The sequence below is a fragment of the Chenopodium album genome, chromosome 16 (assembly GCF_948465745.1).
Source record: "Chenopodium album chromosome 16, dcCheAlbu1.1, whole genome shotgun sequence".
NCBI classification, from domain to species: Eukaryota; Viridiplantae; Streptophyta; class Magnoliopsida; order Caryophyllales; family Amaranthaceae; genus Chenopodium; species Chenopodium album.
Window position 1 is genome coordinate 23276455 of NC_137849.1, and position 9399 is coordinate 23285853.

The 9399-nt window shown below is 39.4% G+C and overlaps 1 protein-coding gene across 1 annotated transcript; it reads left to right on the plus strand.

Moving 5' to 3' along the window:
- Positions 1 to 5961: 5961 nt before the first annotated feature.
- Positions 5962 to 6300, plus strand: LOC145583996 (uncharacterized). Its single transcript, XM_081640938.1, has one exon. It carries the CDS (start codon positions 5962 to 5964, stop codon positions 6298 to 6300), a length of 339 nt encoding a protein of 112 aa, XP_081497064.1.
- Positions 6301 to 9399: the final 3099 nt, after the last annotated feature.

Genomic DNA, 9399 nt, shown 5'->3' on the forward strand with positions numbered 1-9399 from the left:
AAGGAAGAAAAATAAAAGAAAAAGAACAAGGCATTCTCTTCTCAACAAAATATTTTTGGTCTAAAATGCCACCATTATCTTCAAAAGTCATCAAATGAGGCACTTGGCGGACTAAAGGCTCATCAAGAGGAGGGGATATGAGAAAAGAAGGTAATGACATGGGATAGGAGGGGACAAGATTAAGCTTTCTTGAAAAAGAGGTGTAAGGTGAAGGAATAGGAATTGATTGCTCACTTACACCACTATCCATTGAAACAAACGACACCATTATGACGAGCGGAAAAGACTAGGTCGTTGACTAATCCTCCCTAAGTCAAACTAAATTTATAAACACTTAACAAACCTAAATACAAGTATAGAGGTAAGTCAAGAGTCGAACCCAAAGGAACGATTATGTTCAAGCGCTCTCAATTATGCGCATAAGCTAGGTCGAAGTCGAAGGTGAAGCAGTAACACTAATAACTAACAAAACAAACAACCAAACAAATAAAGCACAAGGAGTAGGGATCAACAAGTAATCATGACAATTGCAACAACTTGGGACAAACATGCCAATCAATGGTTGTGAAGACTAATGATAAGAGCAATCAATTGGAATCAAAGAACTATCTCCTAATCGTTAAGCTAGATTTCTCTACGAATAACAAACTAAGAGAATCACAATTCAAACAAATTGATAATTGCAATTGGTCGTGTCATTAGCAATTACAATGCAATCTAGCATAATTCTCAAGGCCTAATCGAATTACACACATGCAAACTTACATTAATCACTTTAATCTCAACAATCAATCAACAAAATTCCCAAATTAATCACAATCAATCAATCATACAAGTTTCACCCAAAACCTAGCCAAACAACTACTCAAGAATCATCATCTATCAATAAACAACTAAAGAAATCAAGAATCAACAAAATATCACGAACAATTACACTAATCAAGATCAAACATCAAAATTAAACCAATTAAACATGAAATCAAACAAAGAAATAAGATGAGATAGAGTTAGAAATGCTCATTGATAATAGAGAAGATCTTCAACACAATTTGTCACCCTTGTATCATCAATCTCTCAAATCTCCATTAAAATCACTCACTTTCTCTCTCTAAATCTACTCCTAAACTACCCTAAAACTAGAGAGAGAAACTCTCAACTAAGCTAAAATTATGTCTAAAAACTTCTTGATCCTCTCTTAGAGGTGAAGGAAATCTATATATAGTAAAACTAACTAAATAGAAGTTAGTTAGACGTCCAAAAGAGACCTCAAAAGGCGTGGCCTCTTACTCCATTGCACGACCGCAACAAAATGGGTACAGAAACAGGGGAGGAGAGATTGCGCGGTCGCTCCTGGTTCGCGGGCGGCCGCGTCATGCACCTGCGCGGCCGCTACTCCTACGCGCGCGGCCACACCATGGGAACAGGACATGTCCTCTTGTGCGCCCGAGGATGACCCCGTGAGCTCCGAATGATGCATGATGAGATAGGCAGTTTCTAGGAGACATCTTGGTGGGTTCAACACTGCCTTTCATGTCCACGTGGTATGAGGGTGCAACCTTGAAGAGTTGACTCTTCAAAAGGAGGGATCGGGACACATATTTGGCTTGAAAACCCTGAGAGAAATGCCATTAAGCCTCTCGAACATCGCCAACTTCCTAGAATCAAAGAAAAGCAAATAAGTAAAGAAGAAAATGCAAAATAAACTAGAAAAATTAAGAAAATAAGAAAATAACTGAGGAAAATGCAAAATAGAGAAAATACAAGTAACTAGAGAAAAGGAGATAAAAGAGTTGTAAAAACAATGAAAAACCATCCTAAAAGAAGCTAAATGAGTGCCATAAATGACACTCATCACAATTCAGGATATACAAAGACTTACGGGCAAGATGGCAGCTCTAACTCGCTTTATCAGCAAATCCCTTAATAAGGCCCTTCCGTTCTTTGTCGTGTTGGGGCAAAACAAAACCATTGAATGGGGAAAGGATCAGGTTGAGGCCCTGGAAGTGGTTAGGAATCATCTAAGATCCTTACCAACTTTAGCGAGACCAGAACGACGTGATTTGTTGTAATTATACATTTTAGCATCTCCAAAAACGGTGGAAGCTATGTTGTTAGTGGAAAGCAAGAAGCAGCAGATGCCGATATATTTTGTTAGCCACGTTCTGAATGCAGCAGAACATAGATATCCGGTTATAGAGAATATGACCTTTATTGTAGTGATTGCGGCAAGACAGTTGCGTCCCTATTTTGATCCTCATGCAATACAAGTATTAACTAATCATTCGATGGAAAAGTCACTCCGAAAGATGGATACGTCAGGTAAATTGGAAAAATGGGCGGTTGAGTTGTCAAAATATGAGTTGGATTATAAGCTGAGATTGTCTATAAAGGCGCAAGCTTTGTCAGATTTCATTGTAAAAACCTCTTACAATGATGAGGAAGAAGAACTGGGAACATGGTAGGTATCGGTGGATGGGTCAGCTACTGTAAATGGGTCAAGTGCTGGAATAGTGGTTACATCGCCAAATGGTGATACGTTTGAATATGCTTTAAAGTTCAAATTTAAGGCTACAAATAATGAGGCCGAGTATAAGGCGGCAATAACGAGGATCCAATTAGCGATAGCGACTGAGGCCAAACGGCTCGTTCTAGTAACCGACTCACAGCTAGCCTCAAGCCAATTCACTGGGAATTACGAAGCAAAGGAACCGGCAATGATAAAATACCTAGAGAAGCTCAACCAGTTAGCGGCTCAGTTGGAGTATTTTGAAGTGAAGTTGGTCCCAAGAGCACAAAATACACAGGCTAATGCTCTAGCAAGTTCAACTTTTAATGATCTAGAGAGAACAGTGGTGGTTGAAATCCTAAAACAGAGAAGCATTGACGAAACCTCATAATAGGTCTTATGTATCGATAACGACAGTTAGTGGTATGACAAAATCCTAGGGTATATAATGTATGGGGCATTACCAGTTAATAAAACTGAATCACTTAAGCTGAGGAAGGACATTGTGTGGTTTATAATGCATAACGGCTAATTGTACAAATGAGGCTTCTTACTGCCTTTGCAGAGATGCATCACAGATTTTGATTCTGCTGGGCTTATCGAAGAAATACACGAGGTTGCTTGTGGAAATCATGTGGGAGACTGAGCTTTATCATTAGAAGCGATTAAACGAAGATATTACTGGCCGACAATGAATGAAGACGCATTGAGGTATGTGCAAAGATGTGAGAAATGTCAAAAATATGCACTAGCTATCAACCTTCCGCCGAATGACTTAACACTAATACTTAATTTAGTTCCGTTTGCACAATGGGGGATGGATATAGTAGGACCATTTCCATCGGCAACAAGTTGAAGAAAATTCTTGATTGTAGGAATTGACAATTTCACTAAGTGGATAGAAGTCGAACCGGTAACAAAGATATTGATAAGTGACATTTATGTCACTCTTAGGGAGTAGTATTAGAGTCATTTTCGTGTTTATTTTCCCTTATTTTACCTTTTATTCTCTTGTTTTCTCTTTAATAAAGCTTCTAGTTTATTTTGGTAACTTTGTGTGTTTTAGTTTATTTTCTTTATTTTATTAGTTTTAGTCTATTTTCCTATTTTATTTTATTTATTTTTATTTTATTTATTTTATTTTATTTGTCTTGGTTTTATTTTATTTCGTCCTTTTTCTATTTTCATTTTTATTTATTTATTTCTATTTTATTTATCTTATTTTATGTCCCGATCCTCTCCTCGGTTTTCTTTGGGTGTGTAGGTTTGCGTTCGGATTGAGGTTCGAGTGTCAAGTTATTCTTGTCCGAGGTTTGAATTCAAAGTCCGGGGTTCGAGGCACAAGAATTTGAGCCAACCTTCTTGTTGCCCTCTTATCCATCACCCCACCTTTCCCTTATCCTCCACCACACACACAACCTGCCAAACCCCACAACCCCAACTGCAACTGCAACCACAACAAGCACAACTCCCCTGCTCCACAACTCACCTTCCCCTGCTGCTCACTGCTTCATCCCAACCACCACACCATCAGCCAACGCCAATAACACCAACACCCACGCAGCACCACTCACCACCACAAACCACCAGCTCCACCATTGCTGCCCCCCTTCACCACACAAATTAACAGCACCTCGCACCTCACCCGCAATCACACACACAACATACATCACAGCCACCGCAATCCCAAACGCTCACTCCCTTGCTTCTCCATCGCAACCAACCACCAATAATCGCAGCCTCCCAAACCACCACCAATCCCAGCCACGCACATCGACCACACACTCACCAACAACCCCAATTACAGCAGCCACCAACGCCTTCTCAACCTTCCCCTGTTCTCACCTCGCAATAATCTCCCATCAATCGGAATTTGCAGCCTCGCAATTGGCAATTAATTACCTCAATTTAGCCCCAATTTTATTGGAGCTTCGCGGCCGCGCAGCCCTGTCAGAAGGCGCACAACTGGAGTCGAAATTCAGAGTTGAGGCAGTAAGTTTGCGCGACCTCTGCGCGGTGTCTTCGCGGGCGCATAAATCGGGGTTCAATTTGAACCACATCACAAGCTTTGCACGTGATTATTAATGAAGATCAACAACCTTGATTGATGCTCAATGCTATGCAATGGTGTTGAATGGTTGTGATTCGATGATGAATGGCTATGATCGAACGGTGATGGCTAGTGATGCACTTCAATGGAGAATTGAGCAGCCAAGTCAAAGAGAGAGAAAGAAAATAGTCTGATGGTTTTGGGGGATTTGTGGATTTATTTTTCTTTTTCTTTTATTTTTATTTCTTTTCCTTTTCCTTTTCTTATTTCTTTTCTCTTTTATTTCTTTTCTCTTTTATTTTCTTTTTATTTCCTTTTCTTTCTTTATTTATTTTCTTTATTTATTTTTTCTATTTTTCCTAGTTTTATGAAGTTAGTATAAATACCCATTTTTGGGGTAATTAGAAAAGAACATTTTTTTAGCTAAGATTATTATACTCTCTAATTAGTTTTAGGAGAGCTTCTCTCTCTAGGTTTAGTTTAGGGTTAGGGTAGTTTAGAGAGAGAAAGTGAGGTTTTCACCATTGTTGAGCTTGGATTTTGAAGAAGAAATTGATCATCTTTTCTATTGATTTACATCTTCAATCAATGAGAATCTCTAACTCTCTCTCCTCTATTTTTATTGCTTTGATTTTTATTATTGTTTTAGTTGTTGGTATTGCTTGTTAATCATGTTGATTCTTGGTTATTTGTTAATTAATCTTGTTATTATCATGATTAGTGAGTAATTTCCCCATTAAGGGGATGGTTGTGGTGTAGTTGGATCTTGAGCATGTTCTAGGTTTAGAGTTGATTTATTTGTGATTAAAGTCTTTATATGCTTGATATTCTTTAATCTTCTTGCAAGTGCACATTGTTGGTTGATTAAAGGTGAATCTTTGCTAATAAGGAACGGAAGTTGACTTAGTTAAGGTTCATTATTATCGATTGTTATTTAATAGTACCTCCTAGTATATGGTTCTAATGTGGAAACATAGAGGCTATGTTGGGAGAAGCCAATTGACCCCGGAAGGCGGCTAGATTGGACTCTTTTATTTCGATATTTGAGCATGTTTAGTTCATAATTAATTCAACTTCTATGCTTTTGTTTATGTTCAAGTGAATGCTATACCTAAACCATTTCCCTTAATGTTTTATTTCTTGTTTTAGCATTTTTAGACTTTAGTTTATTTATCTCCTATTCCGGACTAGCTTAATTGTCGATAACATTTGGTGGTGTTTATCCGTTCTCTGTGGTTCGACCCCTATGCTTGCCTTATACTCGTATTAGGTTTGTTTAGGTTGTATAAATTGTATTTGATCTAGGGATAGACAATTGAGGACGCGTTTATTCCCTTGTCAGATATCTACGTTTGAGGTGAAGAAGTTCATCTGGAAGAATGTTTTCACAAGGTTTGGATTTCCGATGGCAATGGTGTTTGATCATGGATCGCAGTTCGATTGCAAGCCTGTAAAGGACCTTTTGGCTATGTACAAAGTAAAGTTTTCATATGCTGTAGTATGCCATCCTTACTCAAATAGCCAGGCAGTGGCTGCTAATAAGCAAATTCTAACGGCACTCAAGAAAAAGATAGAAGATACGAAGGGTTTATGGGCAGATCTCCTACCAGAAATATTGTGGGCCAATAGAACAACAACTCGAGAGGCAATTGAAGAATCGCCTTTCAACCTCGTGTTTGGCACCGAGGTAGTTATCCCTGCTAAGGTCGGATTGCCGACATTCAGATTCAAACATTACTATTAAGAACAAAATGATCTCTTATTGCGGCAACAATTAGATTTCTTACTGGAAGTGCGTGAAAAAGCTGCAGTTAGATCGGCAACATACAAAGATAGAATGTCAAGGGCTTATAACAGAAGAGTGAAGCAACGCCCGTTGAACACGGGGGATTTGGTGTTAGGAAGATCTGAAGCGATAGGAAAGGGCAATGTTGATAGTAAGCTAATGGAAAACTAGGAAGGCCCATATCGGATTAGAGGCACAGTTATGCAAGGGTCTTATTATCTGGAATCACTAGAAGGAAAACTGTTGAAGAATGTCTAGAACGCAGCGGTACTTAAGAGATTTATGTTTAAACAAATGTAATATGTGTTTATTTAGAACTATCTTTGTCAGATAGTGCCGATAATAATAAAAGGTGCAAATTCTGATACTTATGTTGATTAGGCATCCTCCATTTGACATACCATCGTCAAATGGGATGGACAGCTAAAAACCACTTCCACGATGTTAATGCGCTTACAACCTGATCAGATGTAATCATTAACTTGTGAGGTTGTTGGTTCAAAGTATAATAACGGCCAAATCACATCACGGTATATGCCGTCTTGAGGCGTAACAATGACTCAGATAGCCGGGAAAGGTACTCGAGTGACTGCAAAATGCACCGCTTGAGTGGCCGGTGTTGTAGTCTGAACCACCAGTAAAGGGTAACAATACTCAGATGTAGCAATACACGGAGTAAATGACGGTAATAATGAAAGTTTTTTATACCGGCACAGGACAGCCTTGATCTTTAGTGCATGTACCTGTATCCCAGGTACATTCACTAAGGGGAGCAGGGAGTAGGATAACTTGATAACGGAAGTAACATATATTTTATCATCCTGAAGAAAATCCTAATGAAGTTTAACTTTAACTTATTCAAATAAAGTATACAATCAATCAAAAAATTTGTGTGGAAAATGGCCGATAAATTAGTCTTCATAAACCGGTAATAATATCGGCTCTATTATAATATTTTACGTGTTATGAAGAACATGGCAATTGAAATTCTTTACTTAAAAACGGTAATGTGGAAGGCATCGCAGAAGTCTTTTGAGGTTTTATCCAATTAAAAGTTTGAAGTTGTGGATAATAAATTCTAGTAAACAAAAACAAATAAATGCATATGGAGTGACTTTTAATCCAACATTGATAGCAACAACGATAGTAAGAGAGTTTTTAAAAATGTTGAGAATGACAATCGACAAGCATCACCACAAAAAAGGGTACATGCCGATAAAACAACATTGTCAAAAAATTACAAGTCTTACAAAAACAAAGATTCTAAATGAAACATTAAAGCAAATAAGGCCCTATCACACAAGAGCCACATGATGATATCGGTGATGACTGCCCGCCCCTTAAAAAAATGCGGTATTTCAGGCTCTAGAGAGTTCAAAATGTTAGGATCCACGGGATCATCATCTGCGCTAGGCACATCATTGAGGAGATCCTCATCAGCGAATTCCTGCTGCTCAAAGCCGATGACAAGTTTATGACCTATGTCCTTAAAAGCTTTTTTAACTTTAGCCTACTCAATTTTCTTCTAGCCTGTAACCTGAACGACACATCTTTGAGCAGCAGTCCACCCACCATCATAACGGTTTTGCAATCTCTCAATGAAATCTGCGGACACCAAATATCAATCAACAACTCTTTGCCGAATGCCAGGCTTGTCTACCTCCATCCTCTGAACCTTCTCCTCTAGATGACTGATAGAGCTCTTGGCGTTAGCAAGTTCTATTTGCAATAGTGGCAATTGCTCCACAGCCTTACTTTTCTCGTTCAGCTGAGTGCGGAGGAGCTCGATTTCCTTTTCAGCAGCCTCGAACTTGCCAGCTTTTGCTCTAAGAGCCGTTAACTCCTCGTCATCTTTCCTCTTTGTTGCCCTAATTCCATTAAGAGCTTTGTTGGCGTTTTCCAGGGCTGTTTACAGGACCTAAAAGGTTAAAGAGGCCTGATGATGTTGCTCCTGATAATACCAGTACATTTCAACAAGTTCGGTGCCAGAGGTAATAACTTGAAAGGGGGTTAAATGTAAGTTGAGATTAAAGTAATGAAGGCATTTGGTATAGATTAAGTCGATAGAGACACCTTCACTAAATCGTGCATATGTTGAGTAGCTATCGGGACGATAAGACCGGTAGACCTATCAACAGGAGTTGCCAGGTTGTAAAGGAGCCAATATCTGAGATTCCCACCCCGCATTAGGTATTGGTGAAAATGGACTCATTTCGGCACATGTCAAACTCAGGATGCCACCAATCTGTTGAATGGCCTTTAGGGATAGAAAATCTCTTAACAACCTCATCAGGAAGTTTACCAGATGGTTGTTCAATCCATTCGTTGGCACGATATACAAAGCCGGAAGCACTCACATCCGAGCCAACAACAACCCTTGGTTGAGATTACAGCAGAATAAAGGCGTCAAGATGTGAAAGAGGAGGATAGTCCATAATAGTCTCTACGGTAACTCAAGTCGGCACTGTCTTCTTTGCAGGGGCATGGGAGGAATCAATCGTCGTGTCTTGTGGGGCCTTGGGATCTTTGGGGATGACGGCTTCTGATCCTGGCCTTGCCTAGATCTTTTGGTTGGCTGCTCGCTTCCTTCCTCAAGCTAGTAGCCCCTTTCGCTCCTCTACGCTGATTGGCGAGAGACACAATTCGTTTCCTTCTAACATTGTCGTCGGCCATTTCCTGAGCTCTTCTTTTGGGATTGCGAACAGGGGCGCGACTGCAGAATGAAACTAGAGTGTCATAGCTAGGCTTTGGCCATTGAGGGCAGTGTCTGAGAACTTTCTTACCGTCAGTAGAAAGGCCCAGGATCTTGTTATCTAGCTTCTCAACACTTGCAACAAAAAATAAATAGACCTATTGGTTAAACAAATAGAGGAGAACCAGAAGATAATGCAAATAAGGAAGCCAAGATGCGGCTGAAATACATAAACACGAGTTGTAATTAAATACAAGGCAAGTACCATAGTTATCAGTCCATCACAGACCGACATATGATAATGGAGCATTGCCGAGAATATACTTCACATTCGGCACCCAAACTTTAGGGACAATTTGAACATT